The following is a 22812-nucleotide window of genomic DNA, read 5'->3' as shown; positions in this document are numbered from 1 at the left end:
TAGGTGATAAGGGAAGGGGCAGAGGGAGGGAGAAGGGGAGAAATGGGTGTGAATCCCAGTGGGCACAGGGAAGAGAGGGGAAAGGATGAGTTGCCCAGTTCACTCCTCACCTCACACATTCAGCCTGATGTAATTACACCAAGACTTGCTCAAACCAGTGCAGTGGGTTTTCCTCATGCAATCAGTAACCATCATATGAATGAAAGCAAAGCAATTTCCGCACCTCCCCTGACAGCTTCATTTGTGGATAAAAAGAAAGCAAAGGTTCTGGTACCTTCCTCCAGGAGATTACAGGGAATGGATCACCTGCAGCAGCACATGGAATGACCAGTTCTCGACCGACCTCCTGTCGATATTCCCAGCCTGGTAGCACCGTAAAGTAAGGGGGGTCCTGGGAAACAGAAACGGCTTCATTATTTTCACAGCTGTCATTTTATATGTTTTGGTGCAAAATTCTAAACATACGAAACGTGAAGTAAAAAAAAAATGTTGTAGAATTTGTAGCATCATTTTAATTCCCCAATGCCGTCACTCTCAGCCCACAAAACTGCTTTTCCTGTTCAGAACATTTAAGGTAATGTTCCAATCTAAACGCTGACAACTGCTCCTTAAATTTCTACATGCTGCTCATAAAGAAGTAATTATAATTCAACAAGTTTACACAGAGGCACTCCATATTCATGAGTATTGACAAAGAAATTTATAACGGATATAAAAAAGATCAATGTATGACTTCAAAATGGAGAGCAAATAATAACTGCGCTCCCTGGTCTGATTACTCTGGCCTTTGGACTACACTTCACTTAAAGTCAATACTTGTTCTTGACTTGGCTTGAATAAATGCCATGGGAAATCATTCAGAACTACATTACTTTAAGTACCATTGTCAAAAGGTTCACAAATAATTTTAGTTCTGCCTCATAAAGTAAAGATGGTTAGTTAGTGAAGATATTTGCTCTTATACGCTTGCATTGATAGTTTACCATGTAAGTCACGGTCTTTTCCTTTAGCCCCCATGTGGTGATATGATCACACAGATCATCAGTTGACCACCTATGTCATCGTAACAAACTTGTCCTAAAACACGGTACCTTTGAAGTAGCATTGTAGTCAAACCACTTCACAGCTTTGGACTAGCACTGAAATGCAAAGAGCAACCAAAGAGGTAACAGAGGATTTGAATTTGGGGAAGATGAGGCAAGGTGAGTTGACTATATTGCCCCTGTCCCACTTATGAAACCTTAATGGCAACCTCTGGAGACTTTGCGCCCCACCCAAGGTTTCCGTACGGTTCCCGGAGGTTGCAGGTGGTTGCCGGAGGTTGCAGGTAGTGGAAGCAAGTAGGGAGACTGACAAAAACCTTCGGGAACCTCCAGGAACTGCACGGAAACCTTGGGTGGGGCGCAAAGTCTCCAGAGGTTTCCGTTCAGGTTTCCTAAGTGGGACAGGGGCATAACTGTTGTGCCAATTGTATGGCAGACCAGATCTGGCCTGGTGTTGGTCTATCAAAGTTTTTCAAATGGGAGCCCTAGTTACCCCGGTTTACATGACAAATGGTAACATTAGAAACAGCAAGCACAGCAAGAACTGGAAAACAGAATACAAACACAGGAAACAAATACGCAGTAAATCTACTTTCTGAAATCCTTGAGTAGAAAAGTCATTTATAATTCATCACTGGAGCATCATTTTATACTTACAAAAGGATATCAGAATGTGGTTGTATTATCATGGGAATACAAGTATCTTTTAGATCTATACACTGAAAACGGCTTGAATATAATCATGTGTAGTCTTTCCACTGAGTGGATAGAATACAACAAAAAAGCTGTACCTCGGTACGTGTGACAATCAACTAACTAAACTAAATCATACCATTTTGTCTGCTCTTCTCCCTGTGATGGGAAAAAATAAATACTTTGCTCTTGTCGATCTCATTGTAGAAGCATGGCAATTGGTTGAAGATTTTAAAACTCATTATCAAATACAAGGTAACGTTTCTCCTGAAAATCACTGCTTAACCGAGAAATACAAGTACAGAACGTTGATAGATGTGAAGGCTTGAAGACCTAACACAGAAAGCAGATTCATGTGGACAACGTGTTGAAGAAGGCATATAGTTTGCCTTCATCAGTCATAAGATTGAGTGTAGGAATTGAGGAATTATATTGCATCTGTACAAATGGTTGGTGAGTTATACTTGGAGTACTGTGCATGCTCTGCTCAGCTATGAAAATGCTGGAAAAGTGCAAAAACAAAATTCATGGGTCACTACTAGGACTGGAAGTCTTGAGTTGAGTGGAGGAGGACTGGCCAAATGTTTGTGCCTTCCACCACAGTGATGAATGCTGTGGTGGATGTTTGTGTTACAGTTTTATTGTGTGTTCTTTATTATTGTACTGCTGCTGACAACCCAAATTACCACCAACCCTGGTTGTGTGGCAATAAATTATATCTATCTATCTAATTATATCTATCTATCTATCTATCTATCTATCTATCTATCTATCTATCTATCTATCTATCTATCTATCTATCTATCTATCTATCTATCTATCTATCTATCTATCTATCTATCTATCTATCTATCTATCTATCTATCTATCTATCTATCTATCTATCTATCTATCTAAAGAAAGGCTGTATAGACTGGGTCATTTTGCTTGAGGAGTCTGAGGGTTGAAATTATAGAGGTGTATAAAATTTGAGGGGTGTAGATAAGGTGGGCGGTCAGCCTTTTCCCTCATGGTAGGGGAGTCTGTAACAGGAAGACATGGAATTAAAGTGAGAGGGGAATGATTTAAATGGGTCCTGAGGGGCAACCTTTTTCACGCAGCTGGTGGTGGGTATATCGCATGAACTATCAGATGCAGCCGTAAAGGTGGATACAATTACAAAGTTTCAAAAACAGTTTGACGTGCACATGGGTAGAAAAGGTTTAGAAGGATATGAGCCAAATACAGGAAATGGGACTAGGTCCGATAAATATCTTTTGACATCATTATTTTTGGGCTGAAAGGCCCATTTTCATGATGCATAATTCTGACTGACGCAGCAAGTCGGTCGTTGGAGTGTAGCATTCTGCTAAAACTGGCTATAAACAATGCCTCCCAACCCCTGGAGCAGAACATCAAAGCTGAGAGTCTGGCGTCTGAATAAAATGCAATTCCTCTTCAACTTCTCAAATTGGTACTTGTGATCAACATGGAACATAAAACATGGCACAGTGCAACTCAGGAACAGCCCCTTCGGCTCACAATACCAAATTAAAGCAATCTCCTCTGCCTGCATGTGATATATCTCATCCCTCCATCCCCTGCATATTCATGTGATCTGAAGATTGGATGTTTAGCCCAATTCTGCTTTGAACTGTTCGAGCCGGCGATTCTGCTTCGAGCTGTATGGATGCAGCAGTTGAAGATTAATGCTGCTTGCGCTACTGCCTTGCCGCAGAAATCTCCTTTGTCATTTGCATGCATCTCCAGAATGGATAAGACTCTGTGCCATGAAGAAAATCCTCCCAAGTCTGTGGACAATAACGAAATGCATTGACACCGACTTGAAGGAGGAGTCCTTGACATTTTTCTCCTAATCCTCCCAAAAGTGTTTTTCTCCTTTATCTTACTGCCTTAATTCGTTCGAGATCTTGCACAATTTTTCTCATCTGGTAATCTTTTACTTTTACATAGGTGCAAATCTCTTCCCTTCTTTGCTCTCCCGAGGTCAGGGACCTCGAGCCCTCCGTTGACGGGACGATCCCGACTCACGTAATCGGCGGCATTTGGGCCCTCCACATCGGGGCGGTCAGTTCCTGCAGCGGGGGGATGTCAGCCCCTCTGCACCGGGCGATCGAACCCTGTGTTGGGCTGGTTGAACCTCTGCATCGTTGGAGCTCCCGAGACTGCGAGCTCCCGATGTAAAGTCCCAGGCAAGGGATCGACTCCGATGTTAGAGTTGCATTCATTTTTAGGGGACAAACATAAACCTTTAAGTATTGATCACAAGGTTAGTGTTTTATGCTATAGACAATAGACAATAGACAATAGGTGCAGGAGTAGGCCATTTGGCCCTTCGAGCCAGCACCGCCATTCAAGTGATCATGGCTGATCATCCACAATTAGTACCCCGTTCCTGCCTTCTCCCCATATCCCCTGACTCCGCTATCTTTAAGAGCCCTATCTAGCTCTCTCTTGAAAGTATCCAGAGAACCGGCCTCCACTGCCCTCTGAGGCAGAGAATTCCACAGACTCACAACTCTCTGCGTGAAAAAGTGTTTCCTCATCTCTGTTCTAAATGGCTTACCCATTATTTTTAAACTATGGCCCCTGGTTCTGGACTCCCCCAACATCGGGAACATGGTTGCTGCCTCTAGCGTGTCCAAACACTTAATCTTATATGTTTAAATAAGAATCCCTCTCATCCTTCTAAATTCCAGAGTATACAGGTCCAGCCACTCCATTCTCTCAGCATATGACAGTCCAGCCATCCCGGGAACTATTTGATGCTAATCAGTGGCAAACCTTTCAATCACTGTACATGTAAATGATGATTTTCTGTGATTGGACCCATGGTGGGTGAACATCCCATATTAAACATGTACAGACATTGCCCCACGACAATATCGTGCCACTCGCCACCATGTCTATTCATTTATAGAAGCTCATACAGTCCTTTAAGAGAAAGGGGTGGCAGAGTGGCACAGTATAGAGTTGTTGCCTTACAGGGTTCGATCCTGATTATGGCTGTTGTCTGTATGCAGTTTGTACGTTCTCCCTGTGACCGCGTGGGTTTTCTCCGGGTGCTCGGGTTTCCTTCCACATTCCAAAGACGTGCAAGTTTGCAATTGGTTTCTGTAAATCGTCCCTAGTCAGTACCCCGTTCCTGCTTTCCCCCCATATCCCGTGATTCCTAAGAGCTAACGGAAGTGAAGCAATCCAGTGTGATGAAAAGCCAATTTATTACTTTTTGCTTGTTTTTCTAAGTTGTACAACAAACCATTGAGGTGAGTAGCAACTGAACAAACTGGGTAACTAACCAGTTACTAACCAGTGAACAATATTTTCCTGAGAGAGGATATTTGAAACTTTAACTATTTGTCAGTTGTTAATCTGTTAATATGATTCAACAGCCTAAATGTTTATTCAATAATATACAATCATTTCAAATAGACCCAGAATTTAGATCTTCCATTTTAACTGAATTGATGGGTACAGCAAAATGATTGCAAGAATGCCATCAAAGAAAATTCTACTCGGTGAAACTGTACGCAGGAATGGGGTTAAATAGTTTGAGTTTACCTTAAGCACCAGTCGAGCAGGGCTAGATTGGCCCATGGTACCAAGAGCATTGTAAGGCATGCAGGTGTAAGTGCCCAGAGCTTCTTCTGTGGATTCCTCCAGAGCAATGGTCCCATCATTCCGCAAACTCCAACCATGAAACTGCCAGAGAAAGTTACTGTAAGTGAGAAAAGCCAACCAACCACGATACAACCAGAACATCCTACTAAAGTGGCTTTTTGGACAATAACATTGTACTGGGTAGTGTTTGAATCAAAAGCAGCCATTGCCAATAAAAAAAAGTAAAACAATATGCTGGTGATACTCAACAGGATTTGTGGAGAGAGAATCAGATTCAATGTATAGAAACAAGGAGATGCAAATGGTGGTTTTGACAAAAGGGCACAACATTGTGGAGCAACTCAGCAGGTCAGGCAGCATTTCTGAAGGATATGGATAGATGGCATTTCGTGTTGGGACCCTTCTTCTGAAGAAAGGAGCTGACCCCGATAAATCACCTATCCAGCTTCTCCAGAAAAGCTGCCTGACCCGCTGAGATGCTCCAACACTTTAGGTCCTTTATTGTCAATATATTTCAGGTTAATGGCCCATCAATTAAACCATTTTCAAATTGGGCACACGTACGAACATATAAAGAGTGGTGCAGTTTTAAAATGAAAAAAATCTTTTCATTTTAAAGGCAGGGTTTTCTTATTAATCTTTGCTAATTCTAGTATAAAAAGTATCAAGTGCTCCTTGGCTCAGTTGGAAGTCTGCTCACAGAGCGGCATGGTGGTGCTGCGGTAGAGTTGCTTCCTTACAGCGCTTTCAGCGCCAGAGATGGGATGAGGGGAAATGAGCCACGCCTGTGCATCTGGGGGCTATGGGTGAGTGGTGGAATATTGCATTGGGGGAACGGGTTGTGTTGGGGGAACGGGTGAGTGGTGGAGTGTTGTAAATATATATATATATATATATATATATGTTTGCTTAACCAGCAGGAGTCATGGAGCTTTTGGCAGCTTATCTTGTGTCACTGTTTTGATCTTTGGCACATGCAATGTTCATTGACTTCTGAAGGACTGTGCTTGCAGATAAGTGCACTCATGAAGAAAATAAAAGTTGCTAAAATTAGTAAATCAATCCCAATCATTTAGTATGTCTTGATAATAACAATGGCAAAATGGTAATCCTTAGATTTTTGTGCAGAGCTCTTCTGTTTCCTTCAAACTGCCTTATAGCATTTTAATCCATCTTTAAAAGTACAGAAGAAATGGTTAACAATTGCAGATGTTAGTGCTGTAGGTAGGCATAGCCACTTTATCATGTTAAACATCAGTTGCTGACAACAGCAGATCCTCCTTAATTTCTCCTTAATAATTTGATAACCTCCAGGGATGGAGGTAATGAATAAAGGGAGAAAAAAGCAGTGGCTGGGGAGACGAGAAGAAGGGAAGAGGAGTAGGTATATTAGAGAAAGGTGAGACAAGAAGGTGATGGTGTAATGGAGAGATGAAATATCTCTGTGCAAAAACGTGCTCATTATTTCAAGGAGCTAATATTAGGTAACATTGATCGTTAACATTGTCACCGTTCTATCAACAGGTATAGGAACTGCTGCTGTTAAATGTTGATATTTAAAATAGTTTTTTTGATGGATGAATCCTGACAACGTAATTTTAAATAAAATGTTGCATCCCACACAGCAATTTTAATTATTACCTGTTAATTGAGTGATACTGGTGATAATTAAATAATTCAACATTTCCAAATTAAGCATATATCACCAGTAGTGATTTAAATGTTTGAAAATCAGAATTAAAAAATGTGACTATAAAAGTACATCTATCTGCTTTGCAGCTTACATCACTATTTAGATGCCCATTTAAGCCTTGTATCATTCAACTTGAACCTGACTGCAAACAACACTTGCTGGGCACAGGTTGAAATGCACCATTTGGAACTCAGTACATACAAGTGTTATCAGTGAATATCTGTGCATTGCATCATTGCTTGCACCTCAAAAGCATCACAGCCAATATATAGCAGCTTGGGACCACAGGCATGCCAGATGATCATAGTGTGAACGAACACGTGTCCTCTGGGACAAAGGTTGTGTCCAGGTGTGGGAGAATCAAATCATTAATCAGGATTAACAGGAAGTTTGGGTTAGATCAGTGATGAGGACTAGGACCTGTGATGGTGTCTGGTTGGGGAAGGGGTCTGGGGCTAGGTGTGTGATCAGGATTGGTATCTGTGGTCATGTTTAAAATCTGGAATGGGAGCTGAGGTCAAGATCAAAGGCAGTGCACAAAGAATGATTTAGTTGAGTAATTTATGGAATGCGTTATTGTCAAAAATGACCATTATCCCATTTCAGCCTGCAAGAAGTTTATCTTCACAATTAAATTTCATGGCACTGCCTAATTTGCAGTCCCTCGGCTGAAGCAGTACATGAATGGGAGATGCCAGAGAGTAATGGTGGATGGTTGTTTGTCAGGTTGGAGGCCAGTGACTAGTGGGGTGCCACAGGGATCTGTGTTGGGTCCACTGTTGTTTGTCATGTACATCAATGATCTGGATGATGGTGTGGTAAATTGGATTAGTAAGTATGCAGATGATACTAAGATAGGTGGGGTTGTGGATAATGAAGTAGATTTTCAAAGTCTACAGAGAGATTTATGCCAGTTGGAAGAGTGGGCTGAAAGATGGCAGATGGAGTTTAATGCTGATAAGTGTGAGGTGCTACATCTTGGCAGGACAAATCAAAATAGGACGTACATGGTAAATGGTAGGGAATTGAAGAATGCAGGTGAACAGAGGGATCTGGGAATAACTGTGCACAGTTCCCTGAAAGTGGAATCTCATGTAGATAGGGTGGTAAAGAAAGCTTTTGGTGTGCTGGCCTTTATAAATCAGAGCATTGAGTATAGAAGTTGGGATGTAATGTTAAATTTGTACAAGGCATTGGTGAGGCCAATTCTGGAGTATGGGGTACAATTTGGTCGCCTAATTATAGGAAGGATGTCAACAAAATAGAGAGAGTACAGAGGTGATTTACTAGAATGTTGCCTGGGTTTCAGCAACTAAGTTACAGAGAAAGGTTGAACAAGTTAGGGCTTTATTCTTTGGAGCGCAGAAGGTTAAGGGGGGACTTGATAGAGGTCTTTAAAATGATGAGAGGGATAGACAGAGTTGACGTGGATAAGCTTTTCCCACTGAGAGTAGGGAAGATTCAAACAAGGGGACATGACTTGAGAATTAAGGGACAGAAGTTTAGGGGTAACATGAGGGGGAACTTCTTTACTCAGAGAGTGGTGGCTGTGTGGAATGAGCTTCCAGTGAAGGTGGTGGAGGCAGGTTCGTTTTTATCATTTAAAAATAAATTGGATAGTTATATGGATGGGAAAGGAATGGAGGGTTATGGTCTGAGCGCAGGTATATGGGACTAGGGGAGAATACGTGTTCGGCACAGACTAGAAGGGTCGAGATGGCCTGTTTCCGTGCTGTAATTGTTATATGGTTATATGGTTATATGGTTATGAGTGTAGCCAAGTCCTTGTACCCGAGGACTGGAGAGTGGAACTTGCCAACTTCCCCAGATAATGCTTTCACTGGGCTAGAAGCACAGTGACCCAATATAACACACCAGCTCTATGCCTTCTAAGATCTGCACAGACTGGTCATTGTAGCCCAACATGCCATTCTAGGCACGTTACACATCATAGCTCCTCTAAATATGAATATGAAGAGGAATTGAAGGATATGTACTCTGCATTTTATTGACTTTGATCCTTCGGAAGAATAACAAGGCAGAAACTTGCATGACTCTAATTTAGCAGTAATAAACTTTAGACTTTAGAGATACAGCGTGGAAATAGGCCCTTAGATCTACCGAGTGATCACCCTGTAATGTATTTGCTTATTGCATAAAATCCTTCTTTTCGACCAAAGCAGGGTAAATGTCATTAATCTTTGTGGAACCATCACAGAAGCAGCAGACTCAGGATCTCATACTCTGGCCGACAGCATGAACTAAGGTTGCTACCATTAAATCCTAATTGTTACCTTTTCAATCTTCAGTGGCCGTCCATCTTTAGTCCACTTGACCTGGGTTGCTGGAGGATCTGCATCCACTGGGCACTTGATATATCCGGGCATTCCAACTGGCAGATAAATGACGGGAGGCATATTGACAACTCGTGCTGGATCTGAAGCACAACAGACAAGTTGAGGTTAAAGCTTAAATCGGCAGCCAGGTCATGCATTGTCATGATCACATTGTTTCTTGCGCTGGGTTTATGTAAACAAATCTGTAATCTCATTTGGTTTCTTCTAACTTAGGACAGTATGGTGATACAGCAGTTAATGCTGCTGCCTCACAGGTCTCCGTGCTACCTGTGCGGAAATTGCACATTCTCTCTAGGACCGTAGGTGGCATAGTGGTGCAATGGTAGAGTTGCTGCCTTACAGCGCATGGGACCCCAGATCGACCCTGATCACGGGTGATGTCTGTACAGAGTTTGTACATTCTCCCTGTGACCGTATGGGTTTTCTCCAGGTGCTCTGGTTTCCTCCAACACTCCAAAGACGTACTGGTTTGTTGGTTAATTAGCTTCGGTAAAAAAAGTTGTAAATGATCCCTAGTGCGTAGTATAGTGTTAGTGTACCGGGTGATCTAAACTCTACAATCTAATGTCTAAGCAGTGTGGGTAGGTTTATTGGCCATTGAGAAATGCCCTTTAGCAGAGCTTAATGGCAAAAAAGGGATCAAAGATGAGTTGATGGCATGTGTGAAGCAGAAGAAGTTGTAGGTGTACAGGGAAATAATGAGAGGAGGAATGGGACAAAAGGAATTGTTACCATGGACTCGATGGATTGAATAGCCTCCTCCTGTGTCACGATAAGGTACAAGAATTTGTATGGGTTAAAGATAAAAGTGGAACATGGTATTTATTTTTTGAAAAATATTCATAGTTAAATTCTTGAATTTGCACTTTATCATTCTATAACTGTATCTACAGAGATATTAGCTTACACATTTTCTTTTGGTGCATCACAAACAAGAGACTCAAAAAATCCAGGTAAAATCTGATAAGCTGTGTGCCTGCTGTGAGTTTGATGAATGTTTTGTTGCATGTGCAGCTGCCATGAACATGTGGGAGTTCATTAGATTGTGAGTGAAGATTGCAAAGCAGGTCACATTATTCATTACTGTCACAAATTACAACTGCAATTCTTCAATTATAATCGCTGCTTTTCAAAGAATATTTAAAGAATTGCATTTATGCCTTGCTATTGTTGAGATTGGAAAGAATTTGGATGAGGTGGAAGTTACATTGGAGACATCTTGGGGATGATTTTAACCCAGTTCGCTTGGCAGGAATCCCATGGCACAATGTTTAATCTCCATCTAATATTACTTGCCCATGACTTAAATGGAGAAACAAATCTAATGTACTTTAAAACCAGCAGTGCTCTGTTCCTGATAGTCTCGTGATGAGCAAATTAGGTTAAAATTAACCTCATTGTCTTTAAGAATAAGTGATATTTATCTCATTTATCCTTTCTCGACGGAAGCACAATGCCAAGATGCTGCTGTAATAGAATATTTTGCTGAAATAAAAGCTGATTTATTCCATTTTGAGCTGTCATTCTTTATTAAGAACAAAACACTAACCAAACGCAATATTTTTTCAAATACACACCTATGAGTCAGAACAATTTCAAATAAAGTAGGAACAATGACTTCAATCATGGCAGGAGAATTCATGAAAATTGATGCTTCGAGGATTTCTCAAAGTCTCCTTGGTAATATATAACATCTTCATCAATTCATGGGAATCTCGAGCCCATGACATCAAATGGAGAGACAGCAGCAGGGAAGATACCGGGTTCCTTGAGTATGTATGGTGAGGGCATGACTAGGCTATATATAAACAATGGAAGGAGCATACAACATCGCAAACACAACCCACATATCCACCATAGCAAGCACCAACAGATCCCACAGAGAACTCTCCTGCTCCCTCAGAAAACTGGATTGCGGACAAGTCATATTTCTATAGACAGTGAACTTATTTATATTCGGTTTACATACATTTGACCAGATTGACTCAGAGGAGATAATGGTCAAATGTATTGTAAATCGGATCCAGGAGATTAGTTATATGTGTCTTTATGGTTTAGGGTTAGTAACATAAATAGCGACTGGATCAACTCTACAATTTGATGAGGATAGAGAGGTAATTAAAAATAAAATAACCACAGTTTTCTTCTGCCTATCCTTGGCACATCATGACCAATCTGAAAAAGGCAGTGCTCAAGCTGATTTTTATTATGTGTCTGATGGTCTTTTCACATTGAGTACCTATTGATATTGCAGTTGATAGACACAAAATGCTGGAGTAACTCAGCGGGACAGGCAGCATCTCTGGAGAGAAGGGAAGGGTGACATTTCAGGTCGACACCCTTCTTCGGCGTGAAACGTCACCCATTCCTTCTCTCCAGAGATGCTGCCCGAGTTACTCCAGCATTTTGTATTTATCTTTAGTTTAAACCAGCATCTGCAGTTCCTTCATGCACAGATATTCCAGTTGATTTGACCCACAGTAAGGCTCAGTTGCTGAAGTGCATGGGTGGGTACATTACAGCATGAGCTCAGTAACTTAGTGGCTAGGGATGAAGCCTGATTGACTCGGCAATGGAGCAGTTCATTACGCTGTTCAGCTGACATGTTAAAGCCTTTACTAACATGCGGCAACTTTGAAGGTAAATCAATAACTATTCTCAAAGGTTTTGACTTTGGTCAGTTGTAGGGCATTTCATTGCGATGGATCTAATTTTAGAACAGTATGTCTGAAAACAAAATTAACTGTCCTATCTATGCAGAAGTTAATTACATCGGGATATCTTCCCTATTATTCTGGTTGTGGAAAACAAGCCCCGCTGTCTTATGCCCCTGTCCCACTTAGGAAACCTGAACGGAAACCTCTGGACACTTTGCACCCCCCCCCCCCCCAAGGTTTCCGTGCGGTTCCCCGAGGTTTTTGTCAGTCTCCCTACCTGCTTCCACTACCTGCAACCTCCAGCAACCACCTGCAACCTCCGGGAACTGCAAAGTCTCCAGAGGTTTCCGTTCAGGTTTCCTAAGTGGGACAGGGTCATTAGTATCTGTGCAGTAATGAAACTGAAATACCATGTCTCAATAAGATGGTGCAGTCGGGGACAGCTAGGGCCACTTAATCCAGAAAATTTGGCCTTCAGAGGGGGATATAGCTCCAAACACTGGCCTTGGATTCAAGCCAAGCTGCTCTTAACTTTTGAGCTCCCTGTTGAGTAAGTAATAAGATTACAGTAAATGTAGCAGTCAGTACTTCTGTCTCTCCAGCTCATATCTATTCAATTTAGAGAAAGAGTTCAAGCTAATGAGACTTATTTATATTCTACACTATTAAGAAATGTAATTACTTTCTTGACGCAGACAGTGATGTTTCATTCCAAAGATTCAACAACCAATAATGAATTTCAGACCAAAGTTCTAGATTAGTGGTGTTGAGAAATGAATTCGAAGTTTTCTATTTTGCTGCTTGTGTACGTGTGTGTAGAGATCGTACTAGTAAAGTAAGTTTGGCTGAAGGGCAGCTGAAATACCTGCAATTTATTTGCAGGAACAGAATTACTCAAAGAGAGATAGCAACATGGTTAATGACCATTACACATTAAAGGTAGGTCACCCTCCAATTTGTTAACGTATTACTGCTAAAGTACTGGCAGTAATAAATGTGGTAAAGGCAGCGGGATAAAGGAATGAAGAATGGAACAAAGAGCACCTGAATTTGTAATGATCAAGGCCAGAAATGGCACAGACATGTCTATAGACAGTGAAAGACACCACAGCTTAGTGTGGGCGGTTTTGGTCATTGAACAAGTCATTTGTGCACAGTTTATCTTTTAGACAAGTATTTGGATAGGGTGGGATTTTAAACTAGGTGGGTTCCAAGTTCACTTGCTCTTTTTTTTAATGTGTACTGCAAGAATAGTTGTACCTTGCCTCAAAAGGTAAACTACAAACAAGGAACTGCAGATACTGGTTTACCGAAAAGTACACAAAGTGCTGGAGTAACTCAGCAGGTCAGGCAGCATCTCTGGTGAATATGGACAGGTGACATTTCGGGTTGAGACCCTTCTTCAGATCGATTGTAGGGATTGGGGGGGGGGGGGGGGTGGGGGGAGAGGAAAGAAGAGGGGAGAGACTGGACATGGTGTGGCAGGTAACAGGTGGACGTAGGTGAAGGGGGAGTTATAGAGGAATGAACGTAGCAGGAGGGGAGGGTAAAAATAGGTGGGTCCAGGTGGGCACAGGGGAGAGGAGGTGGGGGGAATTAGTTAGAGGTTACCTAAAATTGGTGAATTCAATTGGGTTTTAAGCTACCATAGTGGAATAAGAGGTGTGGTTTCTCCAGTTTGTGTGTGGCCTCACTCTGGCAATGGAGGAGGCCAAGGACAGAAAAGTCAGTATGGGATTGGGAAGGGGAATTAAAATGGTTAGCAACCGGGAAATCTAGTAGGCCTCAGTGGACTGAGGCCAAATGTCAGCGAAACGGTCGCCAAGTCTCCTGTAACCTCATCGGCAAGACCAAGTGTAGACTTGGCACAGAGGCACAGTAGGTAAAGCTGCTGTCCCACAGTTCCAGTGACCCTAATTCAATCTTGACTTTTGGTGCAGGATGCATGTTTCCCTGTGACCACATTGGTTTCCTTGGGTCTTCTGGTTTCCTCCCACATCCCAAACACAAGCAGGTTGGTAGTTTAATTGGTCACAATAAAGTTCCCCTACTGTGTAGATGAGTGGAAGAATCTGGGAGGAGTTGATAGTAATGAAAGAATGGGATTAGTGTAGGATTTGTGTAAAAGGTCGGATGATGGATAGCACAGACTCGATAAGGTAAAGAGCCTGTTTCCATGAGCCCCTAGCTCATAACAATCCGAATTAAAACAATGACAAAATACATTCCAAATACCCATCGCATTACTATTTAGGATGCATTGCGACTTTATGGCTGTGAAATCAAAGAGGGTATAAGAGATTCTGGAGGACAAGCGCAAGGCCATTCCCCTAAACCATTCACATACTGACCTTTTTGCCCTTGGTCTCCTCCAATGCCAGAGTGAGGCCACACGCAAAGTGGAGAAAGTGCACCATATTATTCAGTTTGGACAGCTTATAACCCAAAGGTATGAACATAGAATTCTCTAATTTCAAGTAATACCCCCATCCTCTCTCTTTTTTTTAATCACCTTTTCACCTCTTGATTTTTGTCACGTTCTGCCAATCAAAAGTCCCCTCACCTGTATCCACCTAAACTTGCCAGGCTTTGTCCTCCCCTCACCTCTCCTTTCGAGCTTTCTTCCACCACTGCTACTAATCTAAAGAAGAATCACAACCCCGAAATGTTGTATGTTCATTTCCTCCACAATTGTTGCTTGTGCCCTCTGAGTTCCTTTACCATTTTGTGTTTTGCTCAAGCATCAAACATCCACAATTCCTTGCATCTCGGTATTATATAAGGTGAGATCAGAGTCTAGGCACAACTTAAGATAGTTAAGCAGATAGGAGTGGGGATTGTTGCGGAGCAAAATTGGTGCCACAGGCCACCTCAATGAAAGCTTTTCACTGTACCTCGGTACACGTGACAATAAACTAAACTGAACTGATTAGTCGCAATGCATTGCATCCAAATGCAGACGGGCACATCAAGGATTAATTCTATCTCCTAACAGAGTGTCCATCATTGAAAATATTAATTCCTTCCCTTCCTTTGTAGCATGACATTCCTTGTTGGAAATGTGGTTAGTAACACCTTCAACAACTTGTGTTACATGTTCTCTTGGATGGAATAATTCCCTACCCTTACCTGTAGCCTCTCCAAGATGGGTGAGAATGCAAATGTAATCCTTTTTCATCTTATCAAATAAACTTCGTTCAGCCTTCATTTTGTTTTATTGTGCATAGACAATTTCAGTCCCAAGTAGGCAAACTGTGCGTGCACAATTTCACATGCATCCTAAAATTAAATCACTAGCTAATACCAGCTGGCTTTAATGGAGACCTGTCTGCTTAGTGAACTCAGAGTAATGATCAATCAAAACCACAGCAGATTTTCACATAATCTGCTTTCACATGTGGAGGTGAAACATGAACCAACAGCGGCCTAGATACAAGGCAAAATTTGTTTATTTTGTAGAGAATACAATTTGTGTAAACATCTCTCTCGAATGATGTTCCGGGTTTGTCATGGAGGGGGCAATAATAAGATGTTTCGGGTCTCTTATTCTTCTCACATTGTTTTAGTAGGTTTAAAGCAATTCATTTGAATTAATCCAGTGTCTGTTAACTTTTAACTTTTAAAATATTCATTTCCAGGATATCCGTGTCAATTGCAATGTCATCATTAATTACCTACTAATTGCCTTCTTAATTGCAATCAATTAGGAAGGCAAATATGGTATGGTCTTGATTGCAAGATATTTGCAAGATCCAGGAGTAGAAATCTCATTCTTCATACACCTGTTACATAGTGCCTGGTGAGATTATATCTGGATTATTGTGCGAACTAGTCTGAACTCCCCTATGTACTTGTGATAAAGGGGAATCAGCAAAGTATTATCAGTAATTCCTGGGATGATGGGTTTATCCTATGAGAAAAGATTAAACAGGCAGGGCCTGTACGATATCGAGTTGACAAAAACAGAAGATGATCCAATTGAAAGACATTTTTTACAGCGGAGTAAATAGGTGGATGCAAATTTTGTGTTTCCCCTGATGTCAAAAAACAGTCCTCACAGTTTTAAGTGAAGTGTGTGGGAAGGAAATGCCAAAGGAATACACCAAAGAAAATGCTGGAGTAACTGTCTGAAGAAGGGTCTCTACCCAAAATGTCACCCATTCCTTCTCTCCAGAGGTGCTGCCTGTCCCGCTGAGTTACTCAAGCATTTGTGTCTATCTTTGTTTTCAATGAAGTGTCAGCCATTCAGGACAGAGCTAAAAGTAATCTCTTCACCCAGATGGTAGCAAATGTTTGGAATTCTCAACCCCAGTAGCACTGACATAAATGGTCAGCCAACAGATCTTATTGAATGTCAGAACATACACAAGGATCTAAGTGATCCAATCCTGTTTTTTAATTTATTGTTCTTAATCACTAATGGTCTCAAAATGGCAATGAACACCTTCTCAAATGTTGCATTCCAACTTCCACTACTTCCACTGGGATAATGAATGCAAAAGGCCAGCATAATGTCTCGACAATGATAAAGAGGCAGCAATGTATTTATGTCCAGATGTCATGTATGCCACTTTGAGCAAACCAATCGAACAGGCAGTAACTGAGGGGGGAATGGACCAGTGACATTTCAGATCAGGCCCCTTCATCAGAATAACCAGTATAATCATGAAGTCAAATGGATCCCTAAGAGTACCAGCAACCCAGGTGCAATCCTGACCTTTGGTGCTGTCTGTGTGGAGTTTTCATGTTCCCCTGTGACCATGTGGTTTATCTCTGGGTCCTCTGGTTTCCTCCCATTTTCCAAAGATGTGTGCATTGTAAGTTAAAGGGCCTGTCCCACTTGGGCGTTATTTGCGTGCTATTTACGCATTGTGACGCACGCATGGCGCGTGGTGAGACTTGGCGTAGGCAGTGACGCGCGGTAGCGCGCAGTGCCCCAGGATTTTGGGATTCTCAAAATCCTCGCGCGCCACCTGCGTGACGTGCAAATGATGCCCAAGTGAGACAGGCCCTTAACTGGCCATTGTAAACTGCCCCCAGTGATTAGGTCAGTTGTAGAATCAGGGAGGAGGTGATGAGAATGTGGAGATAATAAAGTAAGATTAATGTAGAATTAGTGCAAATGGGTGGCTAATAGACGTCAGGGACTCAGTGAGTTGAACGGTCTGTTTCCTTGATGCATGAGTCTCTGAAACAAGCCTGCTATCTTTCCAAATTTGTGGATATGGGCAGGGGATTGAAATGGTTGGTCTTGTTGGTTCTATGAGCCAGTGTTTTATTGAATGTTGTTCATAAATTGAAAATCCTTTTTAAACTGAGAACTTCCTGTGAAATAAATAACTCCAGTGTCTCAGTACTTGGTCGGCAACCCAATTATTTTAAGCAAGGGGTGATTTTCATGAAAGTTTTTTAAATGTTGATTGCATTATGTGCTTTTTGTGAAGAAGCATTAACATTTTCCTTTTCCTAACAGTTTATAATTAACTTATTGGCACCCTGACAACTCGCTTTCAAATGCATGAATTAAGAATTCAAGATCACCATGTAAAAATAAAAGTGAGAACACTCAACACAGTTTAGACACAACACATGAAACACAGCCTGCTAAAGTTAAGAAGTGATTACTTACATGCATGGATGAATAATTAACAAGCAGCAAAATGATATAGAGTGACATTATGGTTAATAGTCTTGAATAAAAGAATAGATATATAAAGCCCCTGTCCCACTTAGGAAACCTGAACGGAAACCTCTGGAGACTTTGCGCCCCACCCAAGGTTTCCGTGCGGTTGCCGGAGTTTGCAGGTGGTTGCCGGAGGTTGCAGGTAGTGGAAGCAGGTAGGGAGACTGACAGAAACCTCCGGGAACCGCACGGAAACCTTGGGTGGGGCGCAAAGTCTCCAGAGGTTTCCGTTCAGGTTTCCTAAGTGGGACAGGGGCATTTCTGTCTCACAACATTAAAATACTTAAAGTGCTGGATGAACTCAACAGATCAGGCAGCATTGGTGGAGGACATGGACAGGTGGATGTTTCGGGTTGGGGTCCCTCTTCAGAATGAAGGATCCCGACCCGAAACGTCACCTATCCAGTCCTGCAGAAATGCTGCCTGACCCGCTGAGTTGCTCAAGCACCTTGTGTGAAAATACTTCCATCTAATTGTAATTGGAATATGATTTAAATTTAAAAAGCCAATACATGTTCCTTTGTACACAGGAATAAGTTTCTTCTTACAGAGATTCATAACTGAGGCAGATGTGATAGTGGCATTTAAGGGACTTTTGAAAAGGCATACAGGGAATGGAGGGAGGGATATGGATTATGCACAGGTAAATAAGAAATTGTGTTGACATCATATTTTGCACAAACATTATGCGCTGAAGGGCTTGTGCTTGTGCTGTAATGTTCTATATTCTGTGTTTTGGATATTTCTACCTCAGAGGACTGTGATGCTCATTAGCTGAAGTTATTCAAGGATGAGATTGTAACTTTTTGAATGCTAAGGGAATCAGAGGATATGGCCTGCAAAGTGGTTGAGGCATAGGAGCCACATGATCATAATGGTTGCTGAATAGGTTCACCTGTTTCTTTTTTATTCTTTATCAAGTCAAGGGGTTGAAAAACTGATCATTATGTTAGTTGTTGATGACCACGATCTACTTTTGTCATATATGAGACAAGACCCCTCTTTGTCTATCATCAGGTCGGCCATAGTTGGTGTATGCAGCTCAACAATCTCTCCGGACCGTCAAAGGCTCTGCAGCAACATCTCTATAGACAAAATGCTGGAGAAACTCAGCGGGTGAGGTAGCATCTATGGAGCGAAGGAAATATGCGATGTTTCGGGTCGAGACCCTTCTTCAGACTATTTCTCTACAGTGGAAATAAGTTCTCCGTTAACTGTTACTGGTAGAGCTGCTGCCTCACAGCCCCAGATACCTTGGTTCAATCTTGACCTTGTGGGCTGTCTGAATGGAATTTACTCATTTTCCTTGTGCTCTGGGTTTCTTCCCACAGCCCGAAGATGTGGAAAGAAGGTTAATTGTGATCTAAATCTCGCCTTATGATTTGCCTGGATAGCATGCAAAACAAAGTTTTTATAGTATCAGTGTGCGTAACAATGATAATCCAATACCAATCATTTTAAGTTGAAAGAGATGAATACCAATGTTTAAAAGAGATTTGAGAGGCAACTTATTTTTACACAGAATGTGGCGAGTGCCTGGAATGGGCTGCCAGAGTTGATGGTTGAGGCAAATACAAGAGAAGTTTGAATATGCATATGGATATAGGGAATGGAGGGATATGGATTATGTGTAGGTACATACATGGATGGTGTTGGTATTGTTTGTCACTGTGGGTCAAAGACTTGTTCTTGTGCTGCAACGTTTCTATGTTCAATGTTCTGTATTCATTCCAGATTTATTTAAGCATTGAAGAGTGCATGTTATTGGTGGGAGGGGGTATGTGTTGTGGGGGTTGTGAGCTTCACAATCAGCGTAAGTACCAAACAAATAATCTCAGTGCTAACTAATTTCAGTATGACTCAAACAGCCATAAAAGCAGAAATGTCTGAAACTGACATTTTTGAGGCAATTTCTCATGATCAGTCTAAGAAATGAATGCTACATCGACCAAGATATTGTACCATCATGTCCCAGAAATAGATCTGAGATGTCACTAATATGCTTTGGATAATGTTATCCCTGACAATACCACTGTACTTGACACCATCTACACCCAGCACCTAATACTAACTGTCCTGGAATGAGTGGTTTGAGAATCCATCTCAAGAAGGCAGTTAATTGGATCACATTGTTGTAAGTCTGGAATCAAATCCAGAACAGATTGGGTAAAGATGACAGATTTTCTTTCCTAAAGGACATTATGGAGCCAGATGGGTTTATATGGCAATCTGCTAGATACATGCTCGCCATTAGTCCTAGCAGCCTTTTATGATGGATTTATTTAACTATCTGAATTTAAATTCCACAGCTGCAATGGTGGGTTTGAACTCACATCTCCAGATCATTAGTCAAAGTCTCTGGATACTAGTTCAGTAACTTAATAACTCCTGTACCACACTGCATAGTATGGTGCTGACAGATTGGGGACAATTTTGACGTTGAGCAATAGTGTAAAACAGACACAGCATAGGTGTTTAAGCACACACTTTCATAAATGAATTACTCGAACTAATTAAATGAACATACTTGTGGCTGGGGCAAGCCAAAGAAAGTAAAATTTGTTGGATTATTCTTTTCAGTCAGATAGAATCGCAAATTTTACTCGATGGCCAAGTGTATATTATCAAGTGAAATAAATTCTATGTTTCAGTCGTGGTTGCACTGACTTCTTTCCACTGTTTATCCAGCAGTGTGGAGCTGAATATAATGGGATACGGGAATGTGAAGCGGAGACTCCAAAGGACATAAAAATCAGGTGCAAAGTTCAGCATTGGCACAAGGAACTGATTGATTAAGAGTAATGTCTAAGCACCAATGAAGCCTGCAAATCCCCAATGACCGAAGATGACACTCACACTGAACTGTCAAGTAACTCGAGGCTGAAGGAGAATGCCCAAAACTGTTGCTAGGTACACAAGTGTACTTCCCAGCATCTTCAGGCTTGACTCGGAAGATGATCAACATTCCATCAACGAAAATCCGCACCCTCAGGTTCAGGTCACTGTCAGAGACAAAGAGGAACAAGAAAAAACTTATAGTTCAATATCAACATTTAAGAGTACATTTGGACAGGTACAGAGGGTTGTAGATGTATGGTATGGGATGCCAGTGGACGTAATTGAGGCAGACACAATGACAACATTTACACAACATTTGGATTGGTACATGGACAGTAAAGGTTTAGAGCCAGATGGGTCAAACATGGAATTAGTTTAGATAGACACAAAGTGCTGGAGTAACTCAGCGGCTCCTTTTTGATGAAGCTGGGATCAAAATACAGAACATAATCATTCTAGAAAATGGTGTTTGGGAGGAGGTTCCTGTGACATGGATATGAACACAGTTTAAGAATAAGGAGGAAGCCATTTAGAACAGAGACGAAGAAACAGTTTTTCTCACAGAGAGTTGTGAATCTGTGGAATTCTCTGCCTCAGAGGGCGGTGGAGGCCAGTTCTCTGGATACTTTTAAGAGAGAACTAGGTAGGGCTTTTAAAGATAGCGGAATCAGGGGATATGGGGAGATGGCAGGAACGGGGTACTGATTGGGGATAATCAGCCATGATCACATTGAATGGCGGTGCTGGCTCGAAGGGCCGAATGGCCTACTCCTGCACCTATTGTCTATTGTCTAAAACAACACGGTCCATCAAGCCCTGTTCATATCCATGTCACGGGAACCTCCTCCCAATCCCATTCAACCCATCAATGTAACCACATCCTTTTTCTGCAGCATGCACAACACAAACACCCCTTTAAACAAGTTCTACATTCTACATTCTCACTTCTCCCCGGATATAGGCGCTGTTTTGAATTCCTTAATGTTCACGAGGATGTTGTTATTCACTGCTGTACTCCTTCCAATCAAGCAATGAACAACTTTGCAGATTACTGAAGATAGCCACAAAAAGCAGGAGTAACTCAACTGGCCAGACAGCATCTCTGGAGAAAAAGAATAGGTGACGTTTCAGTTTGAAGAAGTTGTCTTCACCTAAAATGTCACCTAATCCTTTTCTCCAGAGATGCTGTCTGACCTGCGGAGTTACTCCAACTTTTTGTGTCTATCTTTGGTTTAAACCAGCAGCTGCAGTTCCTTCCTACACACTTTGCAGATTACTATTGAAAAGATCACTTTTCCCCTTGCACATAATTGGAATGAGTTGCCAGAATTTGGTCTCCCTTTTTCTTGAAGAGGTATAAAATAGCCTTACTTGCTCTTGAGGTTAAGCAGACATATGACAATGATATGAAACATTTCTCAAACACTACTTTAGTTTTTACCCTCTAATAATTCTTAATGGAATCATATATGGTTTCTCGAACCTCTAACCTAGCAAAAATTCATCAAACTCTGAAATTTACTTATTACTAAAATCTCCTGATAATAAATAATTCAATATTGCAAAATTATTTAAATGAAATTTTCAGGGAAGTATTACTTTCTTACTCTAATACATTAACTGTGTTCAGCTATCACATCATGTGTTACATTATCACTGGTTCATTAACATGAAGTGTAAAGGCACTCACAGGGATAGAGACTGATAACGACATTGAATATAAATGGATAATAAGCAAGGAGAAGCATGCATGAATTGTAGGTTAAATCAAGACATCGATGTTTGGGTGTTATAATAATTCAATATGTGCATGCTTTTGAATTCATCAGTGCTAATAGATTTCATAGGTGAGTCAATGATCAGTAAGAACAAAATCAATTATTGTTGAGAATTTCCCTTTTGCTGGTACCAGCTACGGATGGATCACAATACTTTCTGTCCAAATCTTTGGAATTACTTTTTGTTAAACCATCAGCTGGGAGTTTGCGTAAAATTAGGTTGAAGGTGCTGTTTGAATTTTAAACCTGTTCATCTCGAAAACCAGGATAATGTTGCCACAAGTGCAGGCTGCTTTCTGGGATCCCATCCAAGTGATCATTCTTTACAGCAAGACAGTGCTGGTGATGTTGGGTAAGAGCCAAGATAACTTCAGGGCAGTTCTCAACTAATCTCCAAACACAGTGAATGTAATCAGCGGCAAGGACAATGTCTGAATTCTCCCCTTTGT

General features: G+C 41.4%; 1 protein-coding gene across 1 annotated transcript in view; it reads right to left on the bottom strand.

Moving 5' to 3' along the window:
- The window catches only part of igsf9b (immunoglobulin superfamily member 9B), a 478541-nt gene that overhangs the window by 71125 nt on the left and 384604 nt on the right, over positions 1 to 22812 (bottom strand). Inside the window, exons 7-10 of the mRNA XM_033049801.1 lie at positions 20604 to 20749; positions 9345 to 9487; positions 5298 to 5438; positions 275 to 391 (exon numbers count right to left, since the gene is read on the bottom strand). Coding sequence (XP_032905692.1) covers positions 275 to 391; positions 5298 to 5438; positions 9345 to 9487; positions 20604 to 20749 — 547 coding nt within the window. The remainder of the gene's footprint in view (positions 1 to 274; positions 392 to 5297; positions 5439 to 9344; positions 9488 to 20603; positions 20750 to 22812) is intronic.

Source organism: Amblyraja radiata, chromosome 33 (genome assembly GCF_010909765.2).
Source record: "Amblyraja radiata isolate CabotCenter1 chromosome 33, sAmbRad1.1.pri, whole genome shotgun sequence".
In the NCBI taxonomy this organism is placed as follows: domain Eukaryota; kingdom Metazoa; phylum Chordata; class Chondrichthyes; order Rajiformes; family Rajidae; genus Amblyraja; species Amblyraja radiata.
The sequence above is the reverse complement of the archived record's forward strand: the minus strand, read 5'-3'. Positions and strand labels throughout refer to the sequence as shown.